Source organism: Leguminivora glycinivorella, chromosome 19, assembly GCF_023078275.1.
Source record: "Leguminivora glycinivorella isolate SPB_JAAS2020 chromosome 19, LegGlyc_1.1, whole genome shotgun sequence".
Taxonomy (NCBI): Eukaryota; Metazoa; Arthropoda; class Insecta; order Lepidoptera; family Tortricidae; genus Leguminivora; species Leguminivora glycinivorella.
Window position 1 is genome coordinate 5,993,063 of NC_062989.1, and position 18,462 is coordinate 6,011,524.

The window sequence follows — 18,462 nt, forward strand, 5'->3', positions numbered from 1 at the left end:
AATTTATGTTTAATTACGTGTTTATAAATTGTTACAGTGGAAAACTGCTAGTTTGTGGATACAACGTTTCCAAATGGAAGGGTCGCTGTCACACCGCCAGAGGTCTGGCAGACCGAACCTTATAGACGCCTCACAACGTCAGCTTATGGTGAGAGAATATGAGGAAAATGGTTTCAAACCGACAAGCCACTATGCCCGTTTATTTGGCACTTGTGCGGACACTGTCGCGACCAACGCGAAACTATAGAGCCCCAAGAATATTCCCCTGCGGCAACACTGGCGGCGCCCTCTGGGTGGAGCCATAGTAAGTATCTCAAAGTTGTCAAACTACGTGCCACGTAGACATTCCACGAGGCGCGAGAAACGCGCCAGTACTTAAAAGTGTGACACACAGTGAAGTGATCCACGTGCTATCCAGATATTGCAGAGACGACTAAAGCTAAGTATTTATTTATACTTGGTGGCTCACAGTGGTGTAATGGTATCTCTTACAATTGTTTCCATATCTAACTAAAGGCTATTACCTCGATTATCTTAGTAACAGACAAGGCGCACTAAAGGTGCCACTAGGTGCCGAGTTGTTTATCTAAATAGTAAGTATGGTACTCAATCCTGGAAGACTAGTTCTCCAGAGGCGCAAGCAGACAAGGCACGCTAAAGGTGCCGGTAAGTGACAGGTAGACACACTTAGAATAAGCATGCATGCTCAATCATGGTGAGACCGCGGCGTGCTCGGCTCAGCCCGGGGGTCGAGGTCGCCGGGGGTCGAGGGGCACGTCGGCGGCGTACCTGGCTCAGCCCGGGGGTCGAGGTCGCCGGGGGTCGAGAGGTACGTCGACGGCTCACTGTTCTCAATCCTGGTAAGACTAGATCGCCAGAGGGTGAGGTGCAAGTCCACGGCGTGCTCGGCTCAGCCCGGGGGTCGAGGTCGCCGGGGGTCGAGGGGCACGTCGGCGGCGTACCTGGCTCAGCCCGGAAAGACGAGGTCGCCGGGGGTCGAGAGGTACGCCGACGGCCCTCACTGTTATCAATCCTGGAAGACGAGTTCTCCAGAAGAGTCGGTATGATAGGTACGAGGGTGTTGACAGTTCAGCACGTCCTCACACCCGCCGAGCTCCAGACAGACGTGCCGTAGTGTGGCGGTACGTCTCGACTATCCACTTGGGCGTGTAGGCGTCCGAGGAAGATGTATTTGGTGTACCCTGTCTGGTTGAATAAGATCAATCCTTAGTATGAGTAGTATGACGATGATGTATGTTCTAAGGGACGGTTGTTAGGAGAATACCATATTCATGAGCACTTAAAACCCACAGATCACGGAGTGACAATCAGCCGCCGTAACATAAAAGCAAGCGAAGCAGATCAGAGGCTCACCTGGCCCCGAGAAGGTTGGGACAGCGTGAGCGTGGATGAGGAATCATCTATAGAAGTGTCAGGTCTGTATACCATGCATTCTGTTTGGTGGTCAGTATATATATTGACTACACACACACAAATAAGTTGCCATCCTTCTCCTTTACGGACTCGTAAATGTACCGTAGGCGGCTAGGAGAGGGGTGGCGACAATGGTGGTTAGTGCTGGGATTGAACAGATATAGAATCAAGGCATAACCTAAAATGAATGCAAGGTATACTATCCTAACATTAAACGTATTATTCTAAGAAAAATAACATGTGTGTGTCAATAGTAACAAAAATTGCAAGATTTGTACTTTAAGTACACGTGCGGAATCATATAATTACAGGGTCTGGTTCAACATCAATTTTGGCTCATTTAGTTATGAAAGTTACTTCAAGAGCTCAATAAGTGAAGACTTTTAAGAATAAAGTAATTTCATTGACTGTGTAATACGGCAGGATATGAGAAAATACATCATGGCGTACTCTCTCGGCTAAAGGATGGTTTACTTACTTATAAGATACATTTTATTCCCCGTATAAGAAAAAAGGCTCAATTGTTATAAATAATGTTTAAAAAATAAAAGTATGAAGATTTCAGTATTCGTCCGAATTTATGAAATTAAAAATTCATTATTCAAAAATAAAAGGTCATGTTATTGAACAAAGTTGCTTCAGTTGCTTCCGGGATACGTCACGAATACGTCTCTGATTGGCCAAAAGCGAAACATGGCGGCCATCGCGCCATCGCGGCGGCCATAGCACGAAGTAGTGTTGCTACAGTTACAGTAAGAAGATTACCCGAAATGTCGGGAGAAAATTACGACTCGAAAGGATTAACCGGATAACTTCAGTGAAGAGAAGAAATTATTTTACAAACGGATTCGACTTGGAAGGCAGTAATGAGAATTTTCTTATAAGATGAATGTGTAATTAAGTCAAACGGTCATACTGAACTGTGTATAGATATAAGTCGGTAAGAATTTTGTCTTTGTGTTCGTAATTATATTGGATTGATTAGTATATAAGCTAGAAGATCTTTTCAGGGATAAGAAGAGAAGCACTAGCCTATGGTATACTGCAGGTATATCTTATAAGTCTTATAAGACAAGCGTAAAATAAGAAGGGGCAGAGGAATTTTCCGCTTTGAATTTTACTTGATACATGTGTGTTAAACTTAATTAGAATTAAGATTTTAGTATTAAGTATTTGTATAAAAGTAATAACGATGCATCTAAAAGGACCGAAGAAGAAACAAGTTACGGTTAGTTTATTCGTTAAATATGTCAGAAATCAGGGAGTTCTGACTAAGGCTGGCAACACTAATTCCCGTAGAGAATACGCTTTACTTTGAAACTTTGTTTACGGAGAAGCTGCAACAGCGCTGGTTCCCAAGAAGTTTGCATCCAGTTTATAGGTAAGATGCAGTTGTTTTGTACAATTTCAAGTGCTTTATAGAAGAATTAAACTGGTGAATGAGTACGATTATTGAAAATATGTGTATTTTACGTCATAGGAAGACAAAAACACGAACCGGCCTCCGTGAACCATCACGGACTTGACACACCACCGGATTAGACGAGAAAAGAGAAAAGAAATTCCTCGGTAAGTTTTTAAATAACTACTTCGTCATCACATGAAGTTTGTTCAAAGAAAAACCAATCGTCAGCTAATTTGCCGTAAAGTTAGCGAAAACGACCTCGTGGTTTTTGCAAAGAAACATGGCGTGTTTAAAGTTCTAAAGTAGAAATAATATTACAGTCAATATTCAAGTTTTAACATCCGTATTACGTTTTATTAGAGATATCTTGAATATTTTGACATTGTACTTGTTATTGGCGAAGATTAACTTGGATGAAGAAATGTATTTGCAGCGGAGTCAAAATGGCGAATTCTAGTATTCTTTAAAAGTTTAGAGAAGCTTTTAACATCGTGAGATATTATGTTATGCATATTGCGCATATTTTTCCTGAACTCACAATGTTGTTTACTTATTCCTTAAAGAACTTTGAGAAAGTTTTTTTTATGTTGATTGTGTGTATATGTGAATTAACATCTTCTTTACAGGTTTAGTATAAGAAGTGAATTTGTGTCAATAGTGTTCGTTAAAATACGTCATACAAATTAAATACAAAAATAAAACAAATGAGTAAGCTGAGTGAGTGAAAGTGACAGTGCAAAGTTATATTATAGTTACCTGCGTGTAAACGTCAACGTTACTGACAAGCACTGATAAGAAGTGATAAGTCTTAACATAAATTTGAGTTCAATAACATGTCTGTGTGTATGTTATGTTTACAGATATTCCAATTTTCTTTAGTGATATTCAATTTAAAGTGAAATAATTTAAATTTGGAAATAAAAGAACTCATTAATTAAATTAATTTTAAAGTGAAAGTATTAAAGTTTCAAATAAGAGTCCTCATAAATTAAATTAAATTTTAATCTTTTGTTACTTTTAACTATTGAGTGTTGTTTTCCATAATAAGAATAGATTAATAAAAAATAAACAATTCCTCATTTCTAGTAGCATTCTAAAATAATTAAAGAAAATGTCAGAAACCTATCCTTGTGAAGGATAATTAAATAGACTTTTCCCAATAAGAGTTTTAATAAAAGATACTAGTTTATAGTATATATTTCTGTACCTTCCAGGACAAGATGGACGAGATTCTCTTAATCAGACTTCGAATCACCAGTGAAAAAATTGGTGCTGAATTGGAAACAATACCCAGTACGGTTCGGTCAGAAAACATAGGACAGGCTCAGGTCGTCTATAACAGACTGCAAGCTGCAGTGAATAGGCTCAACGCTAATTTATCAGAATACTTTCGTTTAGCTACAACTCCTGCATCAGATGAAATTTTCTTGATTAGTGGCCAGCAGCTTTTAGCAGAAGAGACTTTAGCAGAACTCAAGGCGAAGATCGACCAAGTCACCGTATCCCGTGAGACCCAGGAAAAGCCGCCTGAAGTGAATTCCTCTTGTCGACTACCGAAACTCCAACTACAGGTTTATAACGGGGATGTGCTTTCCTGGCGCGAATTTTGGGATAGTTTTAGCAGCAATATCGACTCAAGAAACTTACCTGATGTAGACAAGCTGTCTTATCTTAAAACTTCAGTGACGGGTGATGCTAAGAAAGCTATTGATGGCCTGCCTACCACTAACGGAAACTATAAGATAGCGGTCACTCTACTAAAGGAACGTTTTGGCAAGAAAGCTCATCTGATTGATGCCCACTATGCTACATTATACAAAATCGAAGCGGCAAAAAGCAGCGCAGAAGATTGTAGAAGAACTTTCAACGAGGTGGAGCGCAATCTTAAAATCCTAGAGTCTCTTGGCGAAAACACCAACCACAACCATCTTCGTTTCATGATTTTGGAGAAATTTCCTTCGGATTTAATATACGAAATAAAGTTGAAAATTCAGAATGAGTCCACACAAGAACTCCGGGAACAATTGAATAAAATTATCACTGCAAAGGAAGATGCAGAGAGAATTGCTGGAAGGAAACGATCACATGAGGTAGATGACAGCACTGTCGGTACCCTGCATGTGAACGCAAAGCGTGCGAAGAGAATGCATCATTTCCAACAGGGAAATAATACCTCAAATACTCAACATTATCAAGGAAGTACTAATAGAAAAGGACTAAATAGAAAAGGAAAATTTCAAAGGGCCAATGAACCCAAAAAAGGAAGCAAACCGAGCGTATCTAATGTTGCAACATCTGCTAACAGATCTGCAACTGTTAACCCAAAGGAAAAAGGGAAAATCTTAGGTTGTATATTCTGCAACGGCAAACACCGCAATTATACGTGCCAGGACGCTTCTACTTTAGAGGAAAGAAAGAAGCGGTTGACCGGAAGATGCTTTATATGCTTTAGGAAGAATCATCTTGTAAAGGACTGTAAGGAAAACTGGACTTGTAGACTTTGCCCAGGAAAGGAAAGGCACAACATGGCCTTATGCCCTTCAAATTTTCCAAAGGATCCCAAAACAAAGAAACAGTCTTGACTATTTCAAAAAGAGGATTCATCCCAAATGTCAAGTTACGGGGCGTACCCGAGTCTTATGTACTGGCGGATGATGGTTCTGTAAGCGGACAGGTGCAGATTCTAATCGGAAACGACTACTACTTTAACATTATTTATGAAACTAAGATACAACTAGATAGTAACTTGTTTCTAGTGGATTCTGCCCTTGGATGGATAGTCAGTGGCAAGACGGAACCACAGCTTGAAGAGGAATCATATGTAGTGACTTATGCTCAAACTTGTATTGAAACGAAGCTTCATCAACCAGATTCACCTCTTTGTGATGGAGACATTAAAAACCTTTGGGAATTGGAATGTATAGGAATTTGTGATTCACCTAAAGCAACAAGAGAAGAAGAAGCTATTAAAAATTTTAATGAAACTACAGTAAAAATTAACAATAGATACACGGTAAGCTGGCCATGGATAACTTATCCGCCTGACTTACCTAATAACTTTGGAATCGCCTTTGGGCGTCTGTCAAGTTTACTGAAGCGCATGGACCAAGAAACCTTAATGTCATACGACGATACATTTAAACAACAATTAGCTAAGGGTATAATAGAAGTCGTACCCACATCAGGAACGTCAACTGGTAACGCTATTCACTACCTACCCTTCCATGGAGTACGTCATCGAGGAAAACCTATGCGAATCGTGTATGATGCTAGTTCCAAGAGTAACAAGAACACCAAGAGTCTGAACGAGTGCTTATACAGAGGACCACTCATGCTTGAAGACCTTACAGGGTTACTCATCAAATTCAGGACACATCACATAGGATTGACGTCCGACATAGAAAAGGCGTTTTTACAGATGGCATTACACGAGAAGGATCGTGACGTTACCAGATTCTTATGGCTTAAAGATACCTCTAAACCAGTATCTCAGGATAACCTACTTTACCTAAGATTCTGCAGAGTTCCATTCGGCGTGATATCTTCACCGTTTCTACTGAATGCGACTATTAAAGAACATTTAAATAATGCAGAAGATCAGCATGTCAGGCAGAAAGCGAATGACATATACGTAGACAACTTTGTTTCAGGCTGTAGTACTACAGCTGAAGCAATAGAGCTTTACAAAAGTTTAAAAGGATCTTTTCAAGATATTTCAATGTCACTCAGGGATTGGAGTTCTAACTCCGAAGAATTCATGAAGATGGTCCCTGATACATGTAAAGAAAACAAGATAAAAGTACTTGGCTTAGACTGGGACATAAAAAAGGACACCCTCCAGCTGAAGCCCAACCTCCAAGAGGAAGCAGTCACAAAAAGAGGAATACTGAAGACTATCGCATCAATTTATGACCCGTGCGGTTACGCGGCACCTCATACATTATCAGCTAAACTTTTTCTGCAAGGACTTTGGAAGGCCGGAGTATCTTGGGACTCACCATTATCAAGCGAGCTAACAGAAGAGTGGAACATCATCCGACAGAACCTAGAAGTCATAGGAAAGGTATCGGTGGATAGATGTTACATGAAGACACCAACGGAAGCGAATTACCAACTACACTGCTTCACAGATGCTTCACTACAAGCCTACGCAGCATCGGTGTTTCTAGTCTGTGGCTCGAAGAAAAGCTTTATCATGGGTAAATCCCGTCTGATACCAACCAAGGATCAAGATAACCTCAAGATACCCCGTCTAGAACTTCTGGGAGTACTGATAGGCTGTAGACTGATGAAGTTCGTCCTTAAGTTTCTGCAACAGAAAATAGTAAGACAAGTCTTATGGACCGATAGTCAGATTGTCATCGAATGGTGTAAGTCTAACAAACTACTTCCTCCCTTCGTTGCCAGACGAGTAGAAGAAATCAAGACAAACAAAGACCTGGAGATAAGATATCTACCATCAAGCTTGAACCCAGCAGATGTAGGCACAAGACCCCTTCGTGCAGAGGAGGATAAGGAGAAATGGCTGAATGGTCCGCAGTTTATAACAGAAGATCCACAGAAATGGCCAACCACATCCGGCAGTGAGCCAACCAGTTCTCTTCTGACAGGGGAGGGTCTTGGGTTCCAAGAAGACATAGAGATGGTCGATAAAGAAGATCCAGTTGTTAATGTCAACCCGATGAAAACGGAGGAAATTATAACACCAAATGAAGTGATAGGAAATAATCAGTCAACAGACGACAAGCTTCATAAATTAAAAGAAATTCAAGCTAAATATTTTCCTCTAGAGGTAGAAGGAAAAGAAACCAATCTAAGTCGAAACTTAGGAGTATTCAAGGACATTGATGACCTATTGAGATGCAAAGGTCGTATGAAAAACGCAAACTGGTCGTTCGACAAACGATACCCTATACTCATACCAAAAGAGTCAGATTTCACGAAGGAAATTATAATGAAAACTCATCAAGAGAACAAACATGTAGGTGTCAGCCACACGCTTGATAAAATAAGAGAAATGTATTGGATTCCTCAAGGAAGAAGTAAAGTCCAACGGATATTAAAGGGATGCCCTGAATGTATGAAACATGATGGAGGACCTTATAGACTACCAGAAACCCCTGCTCTTCCTAAAGAGAGAGTCAATTACAGCTCTCCTTTTACGTACGTTGGAACAGACTACCTGGGACCACTTCTAGTTAACAACGGGAATGGCAGTTGTAAAAGATGGATTAGCCTTTATACATGCTTAGCGGTAAGAGCCATTCACCTGGAAGTGGTAAAGGATCTAACAGCGGAAGAAGGTCTTCTGGCCTTAAAAAGGATGATATCAGCGAGAGGCGTGCCTACCTTAATTACATCTGACAACGCAGCTCATTACAAGTTACTTTCTGAAATTCTTCAAGACCCATATTGCATAGAAAAGGAGATTAAATGGAAATTCATACCGCAATTAGCCCCATGGCATGGAGGATTTTACGAAAGGTTGATTGGCTTAACCAAGAATTGTATGAAGAAAACCTTACAAAAACACTTATTGAATGACAGCCAGCTGGCAACAACAGTTAAGGAAATAGAAGCAGTACTTAACACAAGACCTTTAACCTACGTGGATTCAGAACCTGACCACGTATTAAAACCCTCAGACTTTCTTACCATGGGAAAATGTATCGTAATGGAAACGTCGAGCATGGATCCTATTACGTCACATGGGACAGTAACCAAAGACAATCTAATTAAAGGTTGGAAGAAAGCGCTCATCATTCTACGAGAATTCAAAGAGATGTTTGAGAACAGGTATCTCCTAAATTTGAGAGAAAGATACTCCCATCATCCTAAGGAGCCTAGAGTGACTTCAAAATTAACGCCAAAAATAGGTCAGATAGTGCAAATAAAAGGCGACACGAAGAATAGGATCAATTGGAAAGTTGGGAAAATAGTATCTTTAAAGGAAGGCGCCGATGGTTTATGTAGAGTAGCCACGGTCCAAGTAGGAGATACAATATATACAAGATCTATCGCGCATCTCTACCCGTTAGAGATCGAAGATGGAGAGGAACAGTGTAAACAAACGTCACATGAAGAAAGCGTAGAAGAATCTGTACAGGTTCCTGACGTCCCACATCCAACAAGAAGGGACGACGTGATGAAAGAATCCACTAACGACGTTCTTAAGACTTCTGAGCAGAAATCTTATCAATTAACAGAATTAAACGAGTCAGAAGAAATACCGTCTGATTCAGTCTTATTAGAGCCTGCATCTAGTCAGTTACACGAGCCTGAGCCTAAGTCCATACCCGAACCAGACCCACTCGCAGTCAAAGACATGACGTTCTGCGAGAACACTGATCCTGAAACGCACCACCTAGAGAACATCGCGTCGGCTGAACATCACGACGAGTCCAGACCTAAGAGAGCAGCGGCGCTTCGTGCTCTTGAGAAGATTAAGGAGTGGACCAGCAACTTAGTCGCAGTTTTGCTGCCTGTAGTGTGTAGCGTTAATTATTTCTTAGTAAATTATAAGAATTAAAATAAATATATTCTCATATATTTACAACATTTAATCTTGTCGTTATGACAAATAAATAGGAAATGATAAGTATCGACGTCGATACTGTCGATACTATCGACTTTTCCAATCCCGCGTACTTGTTTACGCGATATCGCCGGCGCCATGTTATAACGGTGCCTCGGCCCGCAGAAGAGATCAAACTGCAGCCCGGCTAGCTCAGTCGGTAGAGCATGAGACTCTTAATCTCAGGGTCGTGGGTTCGAGCCCCACGTTGGGCGCCACAGTGGAATAAAATTCCAGGGACTACTCGACGGGCTCACTACTATCACGCCCGCAAACCTTCACCCTGCCTGGACGCCTCTGCCCACTCGCGTCGAACGCCGCGTCACACGCCACTACCGACGCCAGGACGCCAGGACAGTAACGCTCAGCTACGCTGCGATCCATTTGCCATCACCACCGTAGGCCTACGACCCACGTCCCTAAATAGTCCTAATAAATAGATTTAACACTTTGTAGCCTAGACTTCTTTCTCAGAACTGCCCTAGATACCTATCGCTACAAGTGGCGCCTTCAACTTGGTATCAAGGTGGTTTCTGTGGTATTTTGGATCGTTGAGTAGTTTGTTTTGTGTGCGTGTTGTTTTGTGAAGTCTTGTTTTTTATTTTAAATTGTGCTTAACAACTTGGGTCTAGAGATTGGACAAGGCAGTTATCGATATCGATAAAACCGATATTTTGTAACAATACTTTAGACACTAGTTGCATTTTATTTTGCCTTTCTGTAATTTGTTTTTCTCTCTATCACCATCCATTTTCTTATCTTATCTTTCGGTGCTATACGATTTATTTTCTTTTTCTCCTACTTCCTTCTATCTTATTTTATATTAATAAAAACAAGTCACTACTTTCACTTTCGCTCTCTCTGTAACAGAACGGAGTAGTTTAGAATAACCCTAATAATTATACGTGTGCAAACTTACCCAAACGTTGTAAAATACATTCTACATCATGACATCGGAAATAAAATTCATGTCACTCCAAAAGGCGGAGCTTGCGTATGAAGTAGAGATTAGAGGGGAATCCCCGCTGATAATGTGATGGATTTACGTAAACAAATTACGAAACTCGTGCGGCTTTATCCTTCTGATGATATTTTATTGTCACCATTTGATCCTGCAGTAGATGCAGCGGCAGTGGAGGAAAGCTTGTCAAAAATAGCTAAAAACATAAAGTGTTTAAATGAAAACTTTGACAAAAACCTTTTAGCTCGAACTAAAAATACAATGAATCACATTTTCCATCGCTTGAACCGGATCGATTGCTCATCTCAGCCAGATTCATTAACCGCGTGCAACGAATGCTTTAAACTATTCCAAACTTGCAAATCAGCCTTAAACAACTTTGATACTATTGCTGCGGGTTCCACTTCTGAAGATACTCCGAGCCTCATTACGGTAAATTGTGAGCGTGGTTTGTCCTCGGAGTTGTCAAAACTAAAATTTAATGGAAAAACGTGCGTAAGGTCCTTCATCCGCAGTGCATCTGATTTTATCAAGGCCAGGTCGCTATCCTCAAGCAAAGTCTTATCTTTCGCAACCGAGATATTCACCGATGATGCCCTACATTGGTTTAGAAGTATAAGAGATCAAGTTGATTCATGGGAAGATGTCTGTGTTAGGCTCAAGGAGGCCTTCAGTACTCCGAACTATGATTATCGCTTCAAGGACGAAATCAAGGCACGTACACAGGGCCCGCGGGAAAATATTACAATCTACCTTTCAATAATGTCGGGCATGTTTTCACAGCTTGATAAACCTCTGCCGGAAGAAGAAAAGTTACAGATATTGCTTCACAATATTCGTCCTTGCTACGCCAACGTGCTCACTTCTTGCTCGGAAATAAAAGATGTACAACAATTGCAGTCCGTGTGTAAGAACTACGAAAATGTTCAGTCTCGTATGGCTCAATATCGAGAGCCCCCCAAAGCCACGTCTGAGACCCTAGCCCCGGACTTTGCTTACTCTCACGCCTCTACTTCTACTAACGCGTCAAATAAACCATTTTTACAGAGACAGCCTTTTGCAAAAAATTACGACTATAAGTCTCGATTCTCTAACTACGCAAATAAGCCTAATACTATTACGAATATTACACCTGTCGACGCAGTTGCTGCCGCTACACCAGTTTATGCAATCAATGCTAGGCCGAAATTTTGCCCTCGCTGTCGCGTCGACACTCACTCGTTGAGGAACTGCACCGCAGAACGTGTTATTGTATGTTTTCGTTGTGGTCACCCAGGAGTTAAGTTTCACGACTGCCCTGACTGTCAGAAACAATTATCTTCCTCTACACAGGAACAAAAAAACGCATGAAGCAGAATTGTAGTTACTCCGAAGTTAACGACTGGACCGACTGGTTGAAATTTATAAAGAATTTTTTTCGTGTCTATAAAGTAACTTCAATTCTGCAATCACAAACACTAAATAACGATAACAGGGTTTTTATCGATGTTAAAATACAGAATAAAAAAATCTCGGGACTATTGGATTCTGGTGCTGCTGTAACGATTATCGGTAATGGTTTTCACAATGATCCAATATTCTCGCAATTTACAATACTCAATCCTGACGATACTAACTTGGAGTCAGCTGGTGGGCACAAATTAGAAAGTATTGGTTATATAAATCTACCCGTTCATTTTGAGGGACAGAATCACATCCTTAAGGCATATGTCATGCCCATTGTCAAAACGCACTTTATATTAGGTATAGATTTTTGGCGGAAGTTTAACTTATGTCCGAAATATATTGCCTCTCTAAATATAAGTGAAACTTCTAATTCTGTTTCTGAGCCCACTATTCCCCAGGAAGTTAAGCATATCACATCCTATCAACATTTACATCCTAATCAGCGCTCAGTTGTTGACGATTTAATAAAGAAATTTAAAGCTATATCTTACGAGCAGAAAGGTTTAGGTCGAACCGCGATGATAGAACATCATATACATACAGGTAATGCGTCCCCTATAAGACAACGTTACTACCGTATGTCTCCGGAAAAGACTAAAATTATTAATGAACAGGTAGACGAAATGCTACAACTGGACGTGATTGAACCCTGTGAAAGTGCCTGGTCATCCCCGGTACTAGTAGTCAACAAAAAGAATGGTAAGCCAAGGTTTTGCCTTGATAGCCGGAAACTTAATTCCGTTACAATTAAAGACGCTTACAGTCTTCCGTATATGTCCGAGATCCTTGACAATCTTAGAGACGCGAAATATTTAACGAGCATCGATTTGTCCAAAAGTTTCTGGCAAATACCTATAGCTGCAGAAGATCGCTGCAAAACTGCTTTTTTTGTACCAAATAGGGGGACATTTTCCTTTAAAACAATGGCTTTTGGCCTCACTAATGCCCCTGCCACCCAGCAGCGGCTGGTCGATGCCCTATTTGGACCCGAATTTGAGCTCAGGGTATTCTGTTATTTAGACGACATTATTTGCGTAAGTAATAGTTTTGAAAGCCATGTTGCCTTATTGTCGCGTGTGTTAAACAAACTTCAACAAGCTAACTTGACAATAAATTTTGAAAAAACACAGTTCTTTAGGGACAGCTTAAAATACCTTGGTTACGTAGTCGACTCTGAAGGACTACGCACTGACCCCGAGAAAGTGGAGGCAATTAGAAATTACCCTACACCCACTACAAAGAAGGACGTAAAAAGCTTTTTAGGAAGCGCTTCATGGTATCGCCGATTTGTTCCGAATTTTAGCACCATCGCTGGACCCTTAAATAGCTTGACCTCGGGTAAAAAAGGTGGGTCTCCCTTTGCCTGGACTGAAGAAGCTAATGCTGCTTTTGAAGAGCTTAAAAATAAACTTACCTCTTGCCCCGTATTGGCTTGCCCTCATTATGACCTTCCGTTCGAGGTACACACAGATGCAAGTAATTACGGCATCGGCGCTATGCTCTGTCAAACGATTAATGGTCAGGAACACCCCATAGCATATATGAGTAAGTCCTTGACTGGCGCAGAGCGTAATTATAGCATTACGGAAAGGGAAACCTTGGCCGTCTTGGTCGCTTTGGAGCACTGGCGCTGTTATCTTGATAACGGTCAGACTTTTACGGTGTATACGGATCATGCAGCTTTAAAATGGTTCCTTTCACTCAATAACCCAACCGGGAGGCTGGCCCGTTGGGGTATTCGATTATCCACCTTTAACTTCATTATAAAACATCGTCGGGGCGTGGATAATGTCATACCAGACGCCCTTTCTCGCGCTTTGCCTGTAGCTGCTATTACAATGACCAATCCCTTTTCGCGTACAACTGATCCGTGGTACATAAATAAATATAGCACTTGTCGCACGTCTCCCTCCAGTCTTCCAAACTTCACTATTAATAACAATGTGCTTTACAGACTCTCAAAAAATAAGTGCTCACTAACGTCGGAGTTTGCCTGGAAAGAAGTGGTTCCACGTGAGTTGCGTGATCAAATAATCAATGATAATCATGCAACCCCAACTGCCGGCCACTTGGGCATACATAAAACTTATCACCGTTTGGCCCTGCGATATTTCTGGCCGGGTATGCATTCCGACGTAGTTAAGGTTATTTCGAGTTGCTCTGTTTGTCTAGCACACAAGCAACCGAACCATACTACGTTAGGGGTCATGGGCAGACCTAAACAATGCTCACGACCCTTCCAAATGATATCAATCGACTTTATTGGTCCTCTTCCTACAAGTAGAAAACAGAACACATTTCTACTCGTAATAGTGTGTTGTTTTTCGAAATATTGCCTCGCATTCCCACTACGACGAGCGAACGCGGAAGCAGTAATCAAACATCTAGAAGACTCGGTCTTTCTTGTTCATGGAGTACCTCAGACAGTGTTCTTGGATAACGGGAGTCAGTTTATAAGTAAAAACTTAGATTCGTTTTTTAAAAAATATAAAGTGCCCAACGTTTTCTTTACCCCCCGTTATACTCCCCAGGTAAACACGGTGGAACGTCATAACCGTACCTTAATTACATGTATTTCTACTTTCATAGAAAACGACCACAGAGCTTGGGACGTTAACTTGCCAAAAATAACCTTTGCTATCAATAACTCACGAAGCGAAGTTACTAATTTCACGCCTTCCTTTCTTGTTTACGCGCGAGAGTTAGTAACGTGCGGTTCGCACTACGTAGATAACGACCTTTCCAATGAAGTAATTTTTCTACCTCGCAGTATTTATGCCGAAAATGTTGGTCCCATGGCAAATATATTTGATGAAGTCCAAACTCGTCTTTGGCAGGCTCACGCAAAAAACACCTCTCGCTACAACTTAAGACGCCTACCAACCGAATTCAACGTCAATGACATAGTTTGGAGAAAAACCTATTACCAAAGTGATAAAGACCATTATTTTAGCAAGAAGTTGGCACCGAAGTTTTTAGAATGTAAAATAGTACGTAAAAGGTCTCCTCTAGTCTACGACTTGCAAGATACGTCCGGCAAAGATTTGGGCACTTGGCATATTAAGGACCTCAAACTAGTAAGACGCTCAAGATAATAAATGAATTTAGTACAAATACATATATAAATAGAGCTTAGTTTAGTGTTTAGTGTACCTATCGGATTTTTTAATTAAGGTGAGCAAAAATCCTTCCCTAGGGAGCGGGGTAACTGTAGCGTTAATTATTTCTTAGTAAATTATAAGAATTAAAATAAATATATTCTCATATATTTACAACATTTAATCTTGTCGTTATGACAAATAAATAGGAAATGATAAGTATCGACGTCGATACTGTCGATACTATCGACTTTTCCAATCCCGCGTACTTGTTTACGCGATATCGCCGGCGCCATGTTATAACGGTGCCTCGGCCCGCAGAAGAGATCAAACTGCAGCGCGGCGCGCACGTCGCTCGTGCACAGATATGGGCCGCGCCCTTGAATCGTCATGTGTGAATTTCTAATAGTTATATGAAACCATAAAACACATAGTTAATTTATAAAAGGTGCATCTCGTTTGTTACGACACTTCATTACAAATCAAGTGCATATATTCCCCCACTTTGGGTAAGTTTGAACACATACCTATCTTAGTTTTAAGTTTCCACTGCTTCGAAGCTGGTGACCTAGCCATACATTGTGAATGCTATTGCACTATATATGTACATTTTACTTTTAGCCTTTTAGTTTTAATGGGCATAACTTTATTGCATACCTAATACCTATTATGTATAGTCATAACCTTCTAGCCTCCATACTATCGCGCCTTGCCAATAGCAGCCTTACGCTTATGCCTTTAAATCATAATCATCTCCGTTCTGAATCATCATTTATCGACCGCCACAGACAAACTGAATTAGTTTTAATAACTAGGTACTAGAATGCCTTTGTAAATGTGGCGGGACGATCCACGGGTACATTAAGACTTCGGAGCCTAACACAGTGGAATAAAATTCCAGGGACTACTCGACGGGCTCACTACTATCACGCCCGCAAACCTTCACCCTGCCTGGACGCCTCTGCCCACTCGCGTCGAACGCCGCGTCACACGCCACTACCGACGCCAGGACGCCAGGACAGTAACGCTCAGCTACGCTGCGATCCATTTGCCATCACCACCGTAGGCCTACGACCCACGTCCCTAAATAGTCCTAATAAATAGATTTAACACTTTGTAGCCTAGACTTCTTTCTCAGAACTGCCCTAGATACCTATCGCTACAAGTGGGGAGTGTCGCGACCAACGCGAAACTATAGAGCCCCAAGAATATTCCCCTGCGGCAACACTGGCGGCGCCCTCTGGGTGGAGCCATAGTAAGTATCTCAAAGTTGTCAAACTACGTGCCACGTAGACATTCCACGAGGCGCGAGAAACGCGCCAGTACTTAAAAGTGTGACACACAGTGAAGTGATCCACGTGCTATCCAGATATTGCAGAGACGACTAAAGCTAAGTATTTATTTATACTTGGTGGCTCACAGTGGTGTAATGGTATCTCTTACAATTGTTTCCATATCTAACTAAAGGCTATTACCTCGATTATCTTAGTAACAGACAAGGCGCACTAAAGGTGCCACTAGGTGCCGAGTTGTTTATCTAAATAGTAAGTATGGTACTCAATCCTGGAAGACTAGTTCTCCAGAGGCGCAAGCAGACAAGGCACGCTAAAGGTGCCGGTAAGTGACAGGTAGACACACTTAGAATAAGCATGCATGCTCAATCATGGTGAGACCGCGGCGTGCTCGGCTCAGCCCGGGGGTCGAGGTCGCCGGGGGTCGAGGGGCACGTCGGCGGCGTACCTGGCTCAGCCCGGGGGTCGAGGTCGCCGGGGGTCGAGAGGTACGTCGACGGCTCACTGTTCTCAATCCTGGTAAGACTAGATCGCCAGAGGGTGAGGTGCAAGTCCACGGCGTGCTCGGCTCAGCCCGGGGGTCGAGGTCGCCGGGGGTCGAGGGGCACGTCGGCGGCGTACCTGGCTCAGCCCGGAAAGACGAGGTCGCCGGGGGTCGAGAGGTACGCCGACGGCCCTCACTGTTATCAATCCTGGAAGACGAGTTCTCCAGAAGAGTCGGTATGATAGGTACGAGGGTGTTGACAGTTCAGCACGTCCTCACACCCGCCGAGCTCCAGACAGACGTGCCGTAGTGTGGCGGTACGTCTCGACTATCCACTTGGGCGTGTAGGCGTCCGAGGAAGATGTATTTGGTGTACCCTGTCTGGTTGAATAAGATCAATCCTTAGTATGAGTAGTATGACGATGATGTATGTTCTAAGGGACGGTTGTTAGGAGAATACCATATTCATGAGCACTTAAAACCCACAGATCACGGAGTGACAATCAGCCGCCGTAACATAAAAGCAAGCGAAGCAGATCAGAGGCTCACCTGGCCCCGAGAAGGTTGGGACAGCGTGAGCGTGGATGAGGAATCATCTATAGAAGTGTCAGGTATGTATACCATGCATTCTGTTTGGTGGTCAGTATATATATTGACTACACACACACAAATAAGTTGCCATCCTTCTCCTTTACGGACTCGTAAATGTACCGTAGGCGGCTAGGAGAGGGGTGGCGACAGACACGGTTCGTCGAGTTCTTCACAGTGAAGGCTTGCACAATCGCAGGCCTGCTGTTAAGCCTCTTCTCACAGACAGACACAAAACGGCAAGATTACAATTTGCGAAGGATCACTTAGACTACGACTGGAGTAATGTTATCTTCACTGACGAAAAGTCTTTCAGATCAAGTCAACATGGCCGTCTTCATTTATGGCGCAGAAATAATACTCGGTACGATACCAACAATGTCGTGCCTAACATGGAGTCGGGCCGTATTTCGGTGAACATGTGGGGCTGGATGAGTGCAGCAGGGCCGGGGAGCTCGTCAGGATTCCCAATCGAGCGAATAGCGAAACATATGTGGAAGTGCTAGAGGAAACGTTATTACCTACTGTTCGAAACGTATATCCTGAAGACGAAATGACACAGATAACGTTAGTGCAGGACAATTGCCCTATTCATAATTCGCATACTGTGAAGAGGTGGTTGGAGCAAAATAAAAATGAAGTAAAAGTTATTCCGTGGCCTGCTAGGTCGCCCGATTTAAATCCAATTGAGAATGTCTGGGGTGTTATGGTCCAGCGCTGGGATAACGTCAATGAGCGAACCCCCGAAGCATTAGAAGCTCATTGTTTGCAAATATGGGAAAACATTCGCGGGTCAGATTTTTGTCAAAATCTTGTCGCATCTATGCGTTCCCGTTTGCAAGATGTAATTGACAAGGAAGGGGGTTATACCAAATATTAGTGACATAATCATTTGGCCAGGTCAAGCCTGTAGGTATAACAAAGACTGTTAATCGATGCAACAGTGTGTGTCAAATAAGTGTATAAATAACATTATAATACTTTATATGCCTATATTAATATGTAAAAATTACATTATTTTTCTATTGAACACGTAAGTAAAAAATATTACCTTTGATTATTTGATAACAAGACTATATTGGAGTTAGTGATAATAATTTCAAACTTGACACAATTTATTAATAAGTGGTAATTAAGTAGGTAATTGCCTACCAGTCCTGTAATCCACTCTCGTTTTACC

The 18,462-nt window shown here is 41.9% G+C and overlaps 2 protein-coding genes, 2 long non-coding RNA genes and 1 other non-coding gene across 5 annotated transcripts in view; all 5 read left to right on the plus strand.

Annotated features, from left to right (window-relative positions):
* Positions 1 to 18,462, plus strand: part of LOC125236817 (DNA replication ATP-dependent helicase/nuclease DNA2) — a 45,969-nt gene that overhangs the window by 15,052 nt on the left and 12,455 nt on the right. The window lies entirely within an intron of this gene.
* Positions 1,496 to 4,430, plus strand: LOC125236820. Its single transcript, XR_007178235.1, has 3 exons — positions 1,496 to 2,815; positions 2,915 to 3,003; positions 4,054 to 4,430. It is a non-coding gene; the product is annotated as an uncharacterized LOC125236820 (long non-coding RNA).
* Positions 5,439 to 17,318, plus strand: LOC125236818. Its single transcript, XM_048143748.1, has 3 exons — positions 5,439 to 9,326; positions 16,084 to 16,173; positions 17,183 to 17,318. The coding sequence occupies exons 1-2, from the start codon at positions 5,940 to 5,942 to the stop codon at positions 16,114 to 16,116; spliced, it is 3,420 nt and encodes a 1,139-aa protein (XP_047999705.1). The 5' UTR covers positions 5,439 to 5,939; the 3' UTR covers positions 16,117 to 16,173; positions 17,183 to 17,318.
* On the plus strand, positions 9,556 to 9,628 carry Trnak-cuu. The gene has a single exon. It is a non-coding gene; the product is annotated as a tRNA-Lys (tRNA).
* LOC125236819 lies at positions 13,995 to 16,037 on the plus strand. Its single transcript, XR_007178234.1, has 2 exons — positions 13,995 to 15,427; positions 15,820 to 16,037. It is a non-coding gene; the product is annotated as an uncharacterized LOC125236819 (long non-coding RNA).

Bases quoted from the DNA above. Each gene is read 5' to 3' on its own strand.
- LOC125236818 (XM_048143748.1), top strand. From the start codon at position 5,940: ATGGACCAAGAAACCTTAATGTCATACGACGATACATTTAAACAACAA. The intron at 9,327-16,083 runs GTGTGTAGCGTT...CTATCGCTACAA, and splicing joins TCGCAGTTTTGCTGCCTGTA to GTGGGGAGTGTCGCGACCAA.